Source organism: Anopheles nili, chromosome 3, assembly GCF_943737925.1.
Source record: "Anopheles nili chromosome 3, idAnoNiliSN_F5_01, whole genome shotgun sequence".
NCBI classification, from domain to species: Eukaryota; Metazoa; Arthropoda; class Insecta; order Diptera; family Culicidae; genus Anopheles; species Anopheles nili.
Genome location: NC_071292.1, coordinates 26,922,077 through 26,938,502, shown reverse-complemented (window position 1 = coordinate 26,938,502; position 16,426 = coordinate 26,922,077). Strand labels below are relative to the sequence as shown.

General features: G+C 49.8%; 1 protein-coding gene across 1 annotated transcript in view; it reads left to right on the top strand.

Moving 5' to 3' along the window:
* The window catches only part of LOC128722935 (cGMP-dependent 3',5'-cyclic phosphodiesterase-like), a 45,802-nt gene that overhangs the window by 10,582 nt on the left and 18,794 nt on the right, over positions 1-16,426 (top strand). Inside the window, exons 3-5 of the mRNA XM_053816628.1 lie at positions 8,167-8,262; positions 14,916-15,172; positions 15,278-15,387. Of these exons, the coding sequence (XP_053672603.1) occupies positions 8,167-8,262; positions 14,916-15,172; positions 15,278-15,387 (463 nt within the window). The remainder of the gene's footprint in view (positions 1-8,166; positions 8,263-14,915; positions 15,173-15,277; positions 15,388-16,426) is intronic.

Here is a 16,426-nt window from a genome sequence, read left to right as displayed (position 1 = left end):
GTTCAGTCCTGGCAGCTCGAACTCGAGCTGTGGTGTCGCGATCAGATCGTCCGGTGGTGCGAACACCTGCGATTGCCATGTGGCGGTGTCGTTGTTGCGAGTGCGCGTGTATCGCAGCTCAACGCGACCATGCAGTCCCACGTACACCTGCGGCACGAGGAAAATGACACGCACAGTGTTCGCATCGATCGCGTCCAGGGCGAGCACTTTCAGGTCGACTTGCAGTCCGGAGAACGCTAGCCCACCAGCGGGTGTGCCGGCACCGTACTGGTTGTAGTTGATGCCGTTGCCCGTCGATGGTTGCGATCCAACCGGCCCAAAGGGCGGCCCATTCGGGAGGCTCTGGCCATGCAACAATGGAGGTCCTTGCGGTGGCAGATTCGGATCCTGCCCGTGGATGTGCTGCAGCAGCTGCTCGATGCGGATGTTGGGCGGTAAACTACCCGGTCCGTTTGGTCCCAGCACGTTCAACAGCTGCTTATCGAGCGCACTCGCCTGATGCTGGCCAGGATGTAGTCCCGGCTGACCGGGTGCCGTCGGAACGGGTTGTCCGGCCGGTTGGACGCCTGCCGAAGCCGGGTGCAGATACGGGTGAAAATCAGCACCGTAGTGGGGCTTGATTTCCGGCCCATAGTACCCGGGCGGACCGGGACGTTGCACACCGAGCGTGGCCGGTTTCATCGCGTCCTCGTAGCTGCCGTAATCGTACTTGCCATCGTCCAGCTCGGGCTCCTCAGGTTGGGCGCCACCGAAGATGTTGTTGAAGTGATCCTTCTTACCGGCGTCCTCCTTGGTGTACTTTTTGTGGGGTTTGTCCTGCGGTACCTTCGGTGGTTTTCCGTCCACCGTCGGGTAGAAGGGCGTCGGTTCCTTCCCGGGCGCGTCCGGTGGGGGTTTCGCGTCCGTGCGAGGCGGTTTCGTTGGCAGGAATTGCCCGATCGTGCCCGGCATAAGCAGCGGCTTCAACACGTCGCTGCCGCTGGCCAGACCGTTATCGGTGTTGACACTGCAAGTCCAGTGCTGGCAGCATTCTTCACCCGGAATCGGCATCAACCGGGCGTTCCGTGGGCTACACGGTAGATGAGAAGGTGGCGTCGCTGGCACGGCAGGACACGCCGGTCGACATTCGACGATGCCGGTATCACAGTAACAGTGCTGCTCGCAACCCGTCAAATTGCTCGGTATATCCGACCAGTTATCGAAGAACTGACCCTTATACTCGCACGTCCCATTGTCGATGCAACGCATCCGCTCCGGGCAACAGCGGGGTGCGATCGCACGGAATGTGGCCGGATCCGGACCCCACTTGAGGCAGTGCGGATCCAGCACGTCCAACCCAAACTCAGACGGGCACTCGATCTTGGCACAGTGCACACCAGCCTCCGTACACAGACACAGCGCGTTGCACTCGTCGTGGAACTGATCATTCAGCTGGTACGTGCGGCCTTTGAACTCACATCCGGTGGACCGGTGGTCTGCTTCCGGTCCGGGTGTTTTTCCATCCCGTTCCGGCACCACCGTCGTCGAAGGTGACGATGAAGATGAAGCCGGTGCCATCATCATCATCACACCGCTGCTCTGCTCGTGGTCGTCCAGCGTGACATCGCAGAACTCGCGCTTACAGCAAGGATCGTGTGGGTCAGGCAGGACGACGCACTGTTCTGGGCGGGTCGAGTTAAGTGGAGCACAGCGTGGAGCACACTCCATCTCACCATCGCTGTTGCAGGTACAGATCTGCTCGCAACCGATCTCCATCCGTTCGTTGATGTCGTACGAGCGGTTCTTGTAGATGCAGCTCGTCACGATCGCCTTGGCGGTGGTCGGTTCCTCCGAGACGGGCGTCGGTTCGACACGTCCATCGGTGAACCGCTCTGAAGGGCAGATTAGCGTGGCACAGCACTCGTCCGTTTTGGAGGGATTCTCGTAGCAACCGGCTGCCAGAGCCGTTTTGCCGCGTTTCACGAATGGCCGGCCGCAACGGGCCTCGCAGCGCCATTTGCCGTCCTCCTCGCAGTGGCACCGTTCGTCGCAACCCTTGTCCACGGTGGCGTTGGTACGTGATGGCGGGTGAGTCCTTCTCTGGTGATCCGTTGCTTCGAAGGATTGGATCAAGCGGTTTCGCTCCCGAAGATGCTCGATCTCCATGTCTTCCAAGGCACGCCGAAGATCACGTTCACCCTGGGAGGGTACGGTTGTCCTTCTCCCAGTGGTACCACGCCGTTCTGCTTCGCTGTGCTGAGCCGATGACGGGCCGACTTGCGCGTCGTAGCGCAAAGAGTCGGTAAACGCAAAGGCCGGTGGCGGCGACGCGTTAACAGCTTCACGCTCTGTATCGGTATTGTATGGCGTCCTTAGCGTCGATCTTCCTGACGGGCCGGCTTGCACGTCGTAACGAAGGAAATCTGGAAACGCAATGGCCGTTCGCGACGATGCGCTCCCAGGTTCACGGTCGGTGCCGCCGACGTAAGGCGTCCCAAGCGTCGATCTCCGCGGCAGGGTGGCGGCCGAAGGAAATGTCACTTCTTCGACGGTTCCTGTGCGGATGCACGGGGATATCGCGCCTACACGTTGCTCGTTCAACGACACTCCGAGCCCTCTCGACACGCTTGGGCTCAACTGAGCGATCTGCGCGGTCAGCCTGACGAAGCTTTCGTTCGCTTCCCTGGCTTGCTGTACCAACTCCTGTATCGAAACAGTGTCTTCCACTAGCTGAACTGCGGAAAGTTGTCGCACTGCGGAATTCGCGGTGGGGTTTGGTACATCGTTTTCGCGATTCATTCTCAGTCTGGTGTTCACCGATTCACAAGTAGAAAGCGAGTGAATTTTTTTAAAATGTTGGAGTTCGGCTCCAACTTAAAGTTCGTAATAATAAATTCTACTGACGTGTTCTTTTAACTGATTCCACTAACACTTTATTCAAGTTAATTCGGTTGGGTCGTTCTTTAAACGCGCGCGGTGCGATGGTGCGATGGTGCGATGGTGCGATGGTGCGATGGTGTTAAAAAAAATTCACGTCCTCTCTCTGGCGTTTTTCCGTTGAAATCGGTTTAAATCCAATGGCCTCCTCGCGATGGCCGTTTTTTACCGCGTCATCTCTGCGATGTTTCCCTGTCCCTTCGGTAACGGCACTCTTATCCTGTCTCCTACCTGTCAGTGCCGTTACGTCAGGTAAACAAACAAACACGCGCCGAATTGTCTGTAACACGGAGTGAGAAAAAGAAAGAAAAAAAAGATGATCAATCTCTCCGGTTTGATGACTCGCGGAAAAGGGAGCACACATATATTTATATTCGGTGCCGGCAAGAAACACAGTCCAGACCTTCCGGCTGTCCGGCTGAACTGTTGTAATATTTACATGTTGCATTTAAAAATAAAACTAGCGCTGGATTTCCTCGCGCCGCAACAACAACGAAAACAAGACAGAAAAGAACACACACCCAATGCCGCGTGTCTCGGACTCGCGTGAGTGCACTGAATTGAGTAGAAATAAACCAGCTGCTCGTGCGGCCAAACCGAGGCGGTGTGAGAGCGGACCCGGGTTGCCAGGGCGTGTACTTTCCGAGTCAATAAATGGGCCAGAAAATTGCCCCCGTACTCGTAGCCTGCCTGCGGACCAGTAGCATGCAACTGGTAGTACCCGTTTTTCGTGTGCTGTTTGCGCAATCACCGCGTTCTATGGTGTGTCGCTGCGGAATGGCTGTTACATGGTGCGCGTTCCTACGCGTCGGCGATGCATTGTGTATCCGCTATTCATGATTGCGATGGAGAGCGCCCTTTTGTTGCATCACCGATGCCACGATGCAATTAAGAGCAGGTGGAGCGTTGTGTTGGTGGGTCGATTTGAATCGGGTTCTATTAGCCGCCATCAATCGATGAAGTATTTGCGCATTTGGCTTAGATGGTAAGCCGATCCGATGTCCGAGAGGTCCTTCCCAAGCGTGCCATGCCCCGTCAGTATCAAAGGGAGATATTTTGTGTTATTTATTCATGGCTACCGGTGCCGAATGCTAACGATTAGAATAAGGGTTGCGTTCATCCCTCCGGAACCAGCGGAACCGGGTCCGATTATTCATTATCGTCATCACCACTAGCTCGGTGTGTTCGTACTCAGTCTCATCTCGCCTGGGCTACGGCAGGCCAAGGGTGCACCTGGTAGAGTTTTAGAAAATTTATGACTCCTTTTCAACCGCACTCTCTCACTCTCTCTCTCTCACCCAAAGGCCCCATTAGCTGCTGCCGGTCGTCTGCTCGTGGTTAGAAATTCCTCATAAACGTTGTCAGGCACATTTTCCACCGTCGTCGGTGCGTTGCTCCACGAACTCGCCCCTTCCCGATTCCGGGGAAATCGTTTCATCTCGAGCTGTTGAGATTGTGACCGACGATAGGCGAATGGCTAAACAGGAAAGCAATTTTGGCTCGCCGCCAGCACGCCGTCTCGGGGTCGATTTTCAACTCTAATTTCCATTCGGTTTCGCATTTCAAAAGCTCATCTGCATGGCGGCGCGCATGGTGTTGATAAAGCGACGTTCTCGGGTAACAGCTGAGGGTTGCAGCACCAGCAACAGCACCAGATTTGGTGGAAGAACGGTGCACCGACGATGAACGGCGTGCAGGCACGCTTTAGTGGTGTGGATCCTTGTGAGCTGCCCTTTCCTGGCTCTCGGTTTCGGTCCCAGCTGAATGCGTCGTCAAGGTGGCGTTTGATTTTTCTTCTACCGGTTTGCAAAACTGCGGTGAATGTTTTGCTGTTTTGTGCGGTTGAGGCGTTCGCTTTTTTTTTCCTCTCCCAAGCTGCTAACGCGCTCCGAGTGATGTACGAAACCGAGGGAATAATCTCGTGAGGGTATGCAACAAAAAAATCCAATTTTCCGGCGCTTTCATTATCAAAGTTTTGTGGGCTTTGATGCTTGATTTCTAAAAGCGTACGCTTCCTTGCGCTCACGTGGTGGTGGGAAACTGTTACACAGTTGTAAATACCGCTTCGTTTTTCATCACATTCGCCTGGGTGACCTACGTCACGGTCAACACCACACGTACCGTGCGGGGGGCGAAAAAGTCTGTGTGTCGTTTTGGGGGATGTTTTGAATTATGGCTAGAATTTGGCGTGCGAAACGGAGAGTAGTGCCAGTGATTTGGAAACACATAAATCAATCCACTACTTTCTCGTCGGCCCAGCACACCCAAGTCCAACGTCCGACAACAAGCAGTCAATGTTGCCATTCTCGTTCCGGCAACGCGGCAAAAATTAAGCCACTTTCCGGGCGTATCTCTCGCGCAACTTTTCGCATACAAGAAAACATAGCTTAATAAACAGGCATAGAAAGAGGATGTTGTTTTTTTTTTTTTGATTTTCTATGGCTGGGACAAACGACCATCAATACGTGCCCATACGTACACATGCACACACGTGCTCGAAGCCATTCGAATGCGAATGCCGAAAATGAATCCCGTCCCCATCGAAGGCCATCGGCGAATGTGGATTGGATTGAATGATTTCGCTACTTCGCCGGCAGCTGCTGCTCTCGCTTATTGCCATACGATACAGTGCCTCAGTTAGCGCCCGGGCGCACGACGATCGTGGCGTTGCAAAGATGGGCGGAAAATAGGGCGCTTTGCAGGCGTTCCTCGTCGCTACCAGACGACGGGTTGTTCGGTTGGGTCACGGTACAGAAACGTGCACTGCATTTCCAAAATTTTCGCACCATTTTCTCCCGAAGAAGCTGCTTATTTTCGGAAGAAAATCTTCATGCAATGCGCGCCATTTGGAAATGCGGCGTCATTCGGTCGATGGTGGCGTATGGTGTCCTTCGATCGTTCGTCGTTGTGTGGTGAGAGCAGCGAAGCAATAATCCACACACTCCACGTTACCTAATGAGGCTGGGAAGCTGTTCGCGTTTTGTCTTGCTGCGAAAGTAGACTCTAGTATTTTTTTTCCTAATTTAAGAATGCCAATTGCAAGGCTACCGACTCTTCTTGGGGAAATAAATCAAAACCGAAATTCGCAGAACATTTAATAACGCCGACGTTATGTCTCAATACGATTGGACATTGTTAAAGAATGGCAACAATATTCGCGCTTTGAAGAAGGTTTCCGTTTTCGCTGAGCATTGAGGGAAATACATTTTCCCTCATTATGCTATCCATCGTTTGCACGGCGCGCTGAACTTTGGAACGGGTTAAAGTGGCAAAAGAAGCGCGATCGAAGCGCACGCAGACACGCCAGGATATAACCGGTAAAGCTTGATGGAGGATACACAAAAAAGTATAATAAAACAAACAAACGGTAAGCCTAAATCCCTTCCCGCTCTCTTGGCAAAGTTTTCAATTTATGCGAATTATTTTCCATTAACAAACATAAAACCGGGGGTCGTTCCGGCGAATGCATCATCCTTTTCGGGACCTTGCTGGCGTGGAGGATTACCGCGAGTCGGCCTCGGTGCCTTCTCATTAGAGTGACGAGGGTGCCTGGAAAGGGTTGCCAAAGGATACACGAATATTTGAGTGATAAACAGGATAATAGTAGGCTGCGTTTTGCTAATGGTAGCAAATAGCTTTTTTTAGTTCTTTTTTTTTCGAAAAACGAGTTCAGTAAACACAAGTCATGAATGTTTCGTGACGGTTTAATAAAGGATCATTGTATTATTTGTTAAAATGAATTACTTAAACATAGAACACGGAGGAATGGAGATTTAGAGCTATTTGGGAAGCATGCTTTTGTGGTCTCATGATTTTTTAGGGTCTGTGTCTGTTTGTTAACATCTTGTATGTTAAATTTAAATACCTCTGTCAAATATCATCTACTACATTTGTTAAATTATTTTTTGTATTGCACTTTTTGTTATCGGGCTTTGGTTAAAAAAAACTGTACCAATAAGGATGTTCTTTTCATAAATTCATTTGCTAAATTTCGTTTCAAATTCGTTATAAATTTATTTTCTGTATACCAAAAAATACCTTAATGGCTCCTAGTTTTGTCAGAACGTTCGTATAAAAAGGTCCCCTGTAATCTATTACATTTTGTGTCGTTGGAATGGCAATATGAATGAATCGCAGCTTTGCTTCCAAAGCATTGTTTTGCTATAGGAATGCGTTTCATAATAATGCTTTGAATGTGATTGCTAAACCGAGTTTCTATGCAATACGGTATTTCATGTCTATTAAAGTTAATATTCAAAGAAATTTCGTTTTGGAAGTGAGGTTGAAGAAGCAGGCGACATTAAATGTAACGGGAATAAATTACATGTAGCAAAAAATCCCATGTTGTAAAGACATTTTTGAATGCTTTGATTTGGTTTTACAACGATGAGTTTAGTTTTACAACATGCAGTAGCGTTTTTAATAATAAAATGTGTTTTATTACGAAACAGCCTTTTATGTTTTATGTTTGTTTTTAGCTTTAAAACAATGACTAAAAACTGTGTTGTATTTGGGTGAAAAGATTTGGAATGTTCATATCGTAGAACGATGGTGTTTTTTTCTATCAACACGGAGCTATGTTGAATGAGCTGACCGAAAGGACACGGATGAATTACTTTCATTTTGTTTTCCAACTTCCAATGCAGAAAGGGGTGCCCTTTTTTATCTCACTGACCCCTTATGGTACGGCTGGTCAAGATATTGACTTGGGTCCGTGCATAGATCAACATCAATCATCAGTGGCAGCGTTGTCTCATCGCTGGGCCACACCAAATCACGCAGAAAATGCTCCATCCCAGCCGGGATCAAGGCATATCCAGCTCTGACGTCGGACGGGTTGTGGCTTACGGTGATCCGAACCCATAATCATTACCATCATGGCTACCATTCATGTGCTGCTCAATGACATGATTGCTTCCGGCTGGGGAGCGGTTGTTCGGCTCGGGTCCAGGATATCACCGTCGAGCGGTGAAGCTTATCCGAGAGCAGCTACATCCGTGCACACATAAATATCGAAAGTATAATACGTACTGCGGAAGCGGCTCGGCATCGTTGAGGGATGGATTCTGAAATTTAAAACCTGCCTACCCTTGCGTGGCTCGGGATCGATATCAGGGCGCGTTGGGAATATCTATCGAAGGGATGATGATTACGTGTTTCCTGCCGGGGAGAAATAATTTATATCTTCGAGTTTTCCATTGATGAACGCAGTAATTAAATTAATTTTTTTTCCTGGCTTTTGTTTCGCAGATCAACTCATCACATTTCCGCACCGGTTCACAACACAATGGCTACCCGTTCGTCATAGACGATCTCAACAAGGACTTTTCCGAAGTTATCGAGATGGTAAGTGATAGTTGCGATTTTTTTTGTGCCATTCCTGCCGGGGCAGAATTACAGTACGGTGCAACGCAAAACATGACCTTCAGAATCGATATAAATAACGAAATCTTAAGCGATACGCACGAAAACAGCAGCTTTGCTTTGGATAGTCGTATTATGTTTCCAATTTCCTGCCATGTGCTGCGATTTTTTTTTTAAACAAAGCCCGACTGTCTTATTTAAGTGGGCGACCACACAGTATAATATGTGTGCACCGCCAGGACACCATCGGCGCTCGGGGGATAGATCATCCGCCAAACTCGCCGGTTGGCCGACGTGGTGCCGCATGCGAGCTCAATGTCAGGGACGAACCGAAGCTGAAACCCGGTCCCCGTTTCAAGGTCCCCACGGTCGGCGTTTGGCAAAGTGCCATTACAGCGCACAGCATAGACCGCACGCAGACATACACCCACATTCACGTACACGGACTCACATACAGGGTACAGCGCAGAAAACAGAGCACGATTGGCGAGCGAATCTTGCTCTAAAACCGCCTGACTCACTCTGTAAATTGTAGCAAAATTCCACTGGCGCAACTCGTCGCCGCCACCACGTGACATTGAGTAGGGCTAATGTTGGGATGGCGAGAGCGCTTCATAAGGGAGCTAACCATTGAAACAGGCCCGCTATATTATCTCGTCGGTGGCACAACGAAACCATCCTTCTACTTGAGTGTAAAGTTTCTGTACGCGCCCCTGTCTCTGGTACGGGGTGGTTTTCTATTGGATTTGTCCCTTCTGGTCGCAAATCGCCCGTCCACGAGATCCAGTGGAGACGCCTGGTGGTTTATGGGTTGAATACGGTCGCATCATTATGGTGCGCTTTAACTCACACGTTTCAATGTTGAGGGCTCTGTTTGAGACATTGGCTTCGGGAAAGTTGCCTCCGATGAGCGTACAGCGTACTACGAAACCTTTACACGAGGATCTATTTTTCACGCAAATAACCTTGAACGTGCACTTTTTGAGGCGTTCAAGAGAGTGCCACGGCGTTAATGCATGGCATTAATTTTTACCGCTGCGATTCCGTGCTGCTATCGAGTGTGAAACCAACCGAATTCATCCTGCCGTACACGCGTCCCAAGGGAGAAGTGGAAACATCCACTTGTGAAGAAAAAAAAACACATTAAAACCGACGCGATTGCGTCGGGCACCGAATTTATGCGAATAAACAGCGTGTAAACAAATCGAGGGGTGAAAAGCGGCGATTAAATCGCCTGGTAAGATGGTCCCGTAAATTAGCGGGATTGTTTTCGTTCGAAAGATTAACTGGTCGCTAGTGTCACTGCGGATTCGGAGTTGCCTGTTTGGCCCAAGGGCCAATAAAGCGTACCATACGTACGGAAAAAGAGGTTATAATTTCCTAAGAGAAGCTAATGTAGTTTAGCAGATTTTTTTTTTTTGAGCAAGCTTAAAACGATACGTAAAGCAACCTTGATTAGGCGCAATATTTGTTGATTAAATCGTCTGCAATAACACGCAAAACCCCGGGCTCCGAAAGCCAAACGATAATCCTGCGATGGTAAGCTTTGCCGTGCTTTTTCATTGCTGTTTGGATTATTGTTTGTCACTGTCAAGCCGCTCGGGAGCCAATCATCAAAAAGGAGCCCGCGCCCCTAAGGGGTAGAAACCATTTGCTGTTACTAAGTGGCACCAGCAGCCAGCAACCGAACCAACCACCCCCGTTTGGGTGGGAGAATGCACACTACGTATTTGGTTTCAGTCGGCCGCACCGGCCGAGTAAATTGTGTGAAATGTGATATTTATTACTTTTTCTACGACCACCCTCCTGGGGGGGTTGCCGGGATGGCTTTTGGAGAACGTCTGCCTTGGGAAGCAGGCAGGTAGAGATAGTGCTTCGCGTGTCTCGCCCCAGGCCGTACACGGATCCGGTCCGACAGCTGGTCCGGGTTCTGAGCGCCACAAGCACGGGCCTCAGGTCGGTAATCCTTCTGCGAGTTCGCCCACCCGAAAGCCATCGCCGTGTAACCGGGCCGGGTCGCCATTTCGATGGACACGTGGAGCAAGGCATTTATGGTAAGCGACGGATCAGTGGCGACGAATCCTGTTGCCCTTGTCCGGGTTTGCTGCACGCGTCCGACAGATATTACACACGCCCACGCACACACATACGCACGCGCGGTACACAGATTTGGAGCTGTGGTATCTGTTTTATGCATCTCCTTGTGCGACCGACCCGTGGCCCGTGTCCTTAGCACATCCGCTTCCATCCTGCCACCTAGCAGCTAGCTTCCGTGGCTTCGAGTTTGGGAGGAATTTAATCGCAAATTGGATCCCACATTAACGCAAACCGCCATGAAATGAGATTCCGGTAGGGGAATTTTTCGATATTTTTGCTCCTCGCAACCGCGCACCCAAAGCCAAAGGAAAGCCCTCGGGGTGCCATCGTGGTTTCTTCCGCCAACATAGAGGTCGGTCGGTCAGGTAGGTCGATCGTACCAAAAAAAGAAAAGAAAAAAACACCCCACCCCCGAAGATAAGGTAAATACAATTTCGGTCATATTTTGTCATCCTTGGCTAATTTTTACCTTTCGCTGAAGAGGCACGGTGAAATTGAGAGCTTTTAATGGGGCAGGACTTAAACTTTTACCATACGGCTTTAACTTTTCCCGTCGAGATTTACGATAACTTTCCCGGGGTGTAGGGGGTGTAGATCATCTTGGGGGTGGCTTTTTTGTTGTAGGTGTAAAACAAAAAAAAAACGACAGCAAGTTTACCTACTTCATCGCTGTGTTTTCACCTTTCGAGATGCGCTATCTTATGCTGTTAGCATTACAGCACGCTCCAAACGCAGTATGCCATGGTTTCCGATGCGCTCTAGTTCCCAGCATGCGGTTCGCGTTTCCAGTGGCAACGACGACGACAGGACGCACGCAAAACCATGGCAGTTGCTCCGGCTGCAGCGGGTGAAATAATTAATAACAGCGAAAAGTTTTCTCTCGTCGTCTTGTGCCGCGCGCTCGCGAGATAATATTGAAGGGAGAACAACCGCCCCAAAAGAAAACCGCCTTCGGGTGGCGCCGGGAGCCATTGTTTTCTCAGCCAGCTCAGCAGCCAAACTTTGGAAGCTGGTTTTTATTTGGCGGATTGTTCCGTACCTCGGATTACGCGGTTCTTCTTTTTTTTATTGGCGCTTAGTTTTCGTCCGTTTTGAAGCACGCCCGCCACCGTTCTTGGTTTCCATCGTCCTGCGTTCGCGAAAGCCGATCTAGCATGCATAAATAATGCCATTTCTGGGAGGACGACCTTCGTCCTTGCTGGGCGGAAAGAAAGCCAAAAGAAAGAGCGAAAAAAAGAACCACACAGCATCGCCATTTAATGGGCTGGAAGCTATAAATAATTTGCAGCATGCAAATGTTCAGCCAACGCTGATCTTGACCACATTGCACCAGAGAAACTGGTGGAAAGCGAGAACGGCCATCCAGCAAGGGTCGTGTCCTTGCGGCAATAATTGAAAACGTTACTATGAATTTTCGGCTTTAAAGCATCGAGCTTTACGCAAGTGAAGCAAACAATATCTGCCCGTGCTTTTAAGCGGCTTATGTTGTATGTTTGCGTTTGGAAATTCAATTAGCTTAATAATCACTCCGTGTGCCGGATGGTTGGTGGTTGGTGCAGCTGCAGCTATACGTTGCCGACCGGTGAAGGTGTTGCCTTTACAGAAGACAATACCAGAGTTACCATGCGCTGCAACAAGTGCCACCACCGCTTTGTGGCCTCTCTCAACGTACCGCTTCCGGGGAGGGGGGCCAAATCGCTTAATGCATCTCTCACCTGGGCCGGGGTTTGCGTCAGGCTCGAAGTCAAGCTCAAGCACACAGCCTTTCGCTCCGCAAGATGCATCATTGGCCTTCCGGCATCGTGCGGGTCAGGCACCACATCACCTTGGCGCTTTTACCACGAAGGTGATCGAAACGGGGCAAGGTCTTGCCAGGCGTCAGTTACTCCTGACTCTGCAGCCGTCGCCATATTTGCAGGACGTGCTTTCGTGCGAACCACCCGCACAACAGGGATGGCAAGGATCGTTCTTACACAATGCGCCGTTGCACACCCCCGAAGCATCCGCTTAATCGTGCCATTATCGTGCAGCAGCTTTTCCGTGCCCGCGTGCATTATTACGCTTCTGCCCGTTTGCCCTACATTCGCGCGGTGCGGCCGCCATGAAGGCGCTCGTGGTTTACTTTATCTTGCGCATTACGCACAAACTTTGGGGGAGCCAAACCCGCAAGGGGGAATTGTGAGCTAAGCGAGAGAGAGAGAGAGAGAGAGCTTCTCGTACCGTCCATTTTGCCGTGTGCTGCGGTGGTGGCGTGAAATATGATAACAATTTGCTAGCCGTCTCTGACACGCCCCACCGGAAGTGATCGGGGATGCTGGTGTCGGTGTTTGTTGCCACCCGGAACAAGGCTGGAAATTGTCGAAAAAGAAGCTGACGTTTGGTCACGGAGCTGGTCTTGGTGGGGTGGTTCCTTTTAGGGGGGGGGCGGGCGGTCATAACGTCCCAGAGACTGTCCCGTTTCATGGGTAGCAAAATGGAGGGAAAGTAATTTATGCCATCACGACATAAACGCGAGATATGGTTCGAATATTACCCACGCACGAACGTCGGGTGAAGGTCTCGATGTGTTGGACGAACTTTGATTTTTTTTTTTAGCGGCGACACATATGCGGAAGATGAACGAAGCCAAAAGGAAAAAAAGAAAATGCGACCGTACATGCTGATGCTGAAATAAGTCACATGAACGACAGCTATATATTCATTAGCGCGTGTCGCTAGGCGGCCCAAAATGATGACGAAATGCACGCGCCATGGGTGACTAATGGTTGAGGCATTTCATCTTCGGGCCATCACGACTGCTCCCGAATTTCACAATTTTCTTCTCCGCCGAGCTCAGGTGCCCAGGGTCGTGGTGTGTGTATTTATTTTGAAATCTCTTTCTCTTCGCCACTACGAGACAGGGCACGGCATGGTAGAATCCCACCCGTTTTGTGGTTGAGTCATGCATTCCACTATCCAAGGCGATAAGTGATCTTGTTTAGCAGGTTTCCCTGCCTAAGCTAAAGTTGGCCGGATGACGCGGTAAACCTACCCCCGACCAAGGATAGCAGATAGTGTGTCCATAGTGTCTCATTTCGGGACGGGCACCATCCGGACTAGCTGCGTCAGTATCTTTGCTGATGCAACCCGTTGGGGTGAAGATTATGAGGGGTGATCTTTTTTTTTCTCTCTCTCTCTCTGCTCCTGTGACGTGTCCACCGCAACGCGCTGAAAAGTTTACGGCCACAAACGGGCATTTCACAACCTTCTTATCTTATCGGGCTCCCCGGGGTGGTGGTTTTTTGGAGATTTTGCGCTGTAAATTTTGACGCCACGATAGGTCAGTTGGGCGATTCACACTAACGGCTGGCTTCGTTCCATCACACTTGCCGGACATGTCAAGGCGCAGGTTTTTGCTCGGAAATATGATCCGCGGTTGGCAAAGATTGGCTGTGCAACATTGAAGTTCGTTTATTTTTGTAATGGTCTTTCAAATCGGCTTACACAGACAACGCGAGAATTTGCGTTGACGTTTGCACGAGAAATGGGAAGAGATTCTAGGATCGCGCGAAGCTTTTACGCGGAACAAATTAGCCATTTTGTGTGCGCGTGTGTGTGTGTAAAACATCGTATTAATTGTTGTCGACAATCAGCCATATTAGCATCAGCTATTGATTGGCTAAAGAGAACCACAAAAAAAAACGCGAAGGTTCGTGCTAGGGTTTCAACCATGGAATATACATAGATACAAACCAACCACGAGTGTGCATCGTGGCGTGTCAGTATAACTTCGTTAGAGAGGTAAATTGATTTCGAATTAAATCTTCCACCGTCCCACCCGCCGGGATTGTCCTTATGCCCGCTAACGGTCGTTAGCACTCAACGAAACTAGATTTCTGTGAAATGTGTTTCGTTTTCCATGACGCGAACGCTCCCGCTGTCGCAGGATGGTACCGAACGAGGGTTAGATGTGGGAGAAAATCCAGTGGTGCCCTTGAAAGTGTAATTAATTTTCCCCTCCGCATTTGCCACATTCCTCAGGTGTAGAGACAGATTCCACCCGTTAGGGTTTATCCGAAGGGCGTGAAACTTCGAGCGCCAGGTCTAAACGATGGCCTAGACCATGGTAAATGGAAACCAGATTGTGGTGAAGCAGCGAAAAGCGAGAGGAAGGAAAAAAATACCAAGCACACGCCAAAACAATCGCCATGTGGCGACTTCTCCACCACACATCGTGCGTAAATTCGACGTCTCTCGAGTGCTAAGTGAGAACTTACCCCAAAAATTAACACCAACTCACGCAGACCACAGGCCCTGTCACTTCGAGACGGGCGGACGTACTCGCGCGTGTTTCGTCTCCGGGAAACCGCGCAGACATCGGTTTGACGTCATCGTGCGCAAACCCCATGCGGTAACAGTTCGAAACTCACCCCATGCGGCGACGCCATAGCGCGCGTTATGCCACCGGAATGGTTTCGTCACTGACGGACGGTTGATATATTATTTTTTTCTTTCGTGCTGCTATGTCGCTTATCTATTGCGGCTCCTTTCGTCCCTAGGTCGTCGGCAACAAGCACAACACCCTGATCTACGACATCCTGGGCCCGAAGGTGAGCAAGCTGCAGTCGCAAACCTCGACGACGTCCGCCTCGTCCACGTCATCGCTGAACGAGCTGAATTTTTCCTCCGTCCAGCAGCCGCACAATGGCGCAACATTGGCCGCGCCGCATCAGCAACAGATCGCGCTGTTCGTGTGCATTGCCGGTGACGGTTCGTCCCGGTCGCGGAATCAGTTCTACATTGACGATACGTTCCGGTAGGTACAGTCACTGGCAGGAGGTCGACCAAATCGACCAAAATGGAATTTCGCTACATTGTGCTTCCGCTTTTCTGTGTCTCTCTCTCTCTCGCGCGCGTGCAGGTACGTTCTTGGCCACCTGGTGACGGCGTTCGAGCTGTACGAGGAGAAACGTGTGCGCGATCAGTGCCAAAATCTGCTACAAGTGGCCCGCCGGTTGCTGGGAAAAATAGGTGAGCCATGTGATAATTAAGTGTTGATGGGGTCTTTTTTCTGTTGTTGCTTAGCTGGTGGCATAGTGCAGTTTGTGTTGAAATTTTACTCCCAATATTTTGCTTCACGAGTGTTTGTTGTGTACAAGTTTGATCCGCGCAGTTGTTGTGTTTCTAAAAGCTGAAAGAGCAGTGTAATTTCTCCCCTTTTTTGCATCACGTTTACTTCTGTTTGAAAAATTTCAATTCCAAACAAGAGCAATTAAAACCGAGCTTCCCTTTTTGTCATTGTCAACGGCATCAGTTATCTTATCGCGCGAAATAAAAATCAATCTCACAGCGGTGCCTCGGCCGGGCAGCATTATTACATCCGCTATCGGCATCTCAAGTGTACCGGCTCAAAAAACATATGCCATTGATCATCTGATAACGATTTACATCGTGTTCCGGATTTAGTTGGACGCGTGCACGTGTTTATCTTGTAATTGAAAGAGACGATACGAGTATGACAAGCGCGACGGTTTGGCTTTTATTTTTATTGAATCACTTGTTATAGCATTTTTGATTACGGCTCCAATCACGAGATGGCATTTAAATAGCCTTTTCATTGGAATCATAAGGAATAATTAAGCTACCGAATTAAAAACTACATCCCTTCAAAGTACCGTTTCGAATAGCTCTTTCTAGAATTGATGTTAGGCCGATTTTGTCGTCGTTTGCCTGATGGCTGTCAAAGCAATGATGGTGAACGACGAGTCACAGTAGGCGACTTTTTTTTTATGTTGGTACTACTTGCCAACGGTTGCCTAGGACATAAGACTTTCTAATTAAAGTCATCAATGACGGCTTGTTTTGGAGTGCTTCAGTGAAGCAGTGGAGAATCCATTTTGTGAATCCATCCACGAAAAATGCTTAGACCCAATTGCAGTGTATTGGTACTTGAGACGCACAGCAAAGCACGAAACGTAATTGCTTCAAATGTAACCGGGCCCCCGTGGGGACGGTTTGTCAACGGTTGATCGTAGGCATTAACAAAATGGCCCAAAAAAGGGGCTCCCAA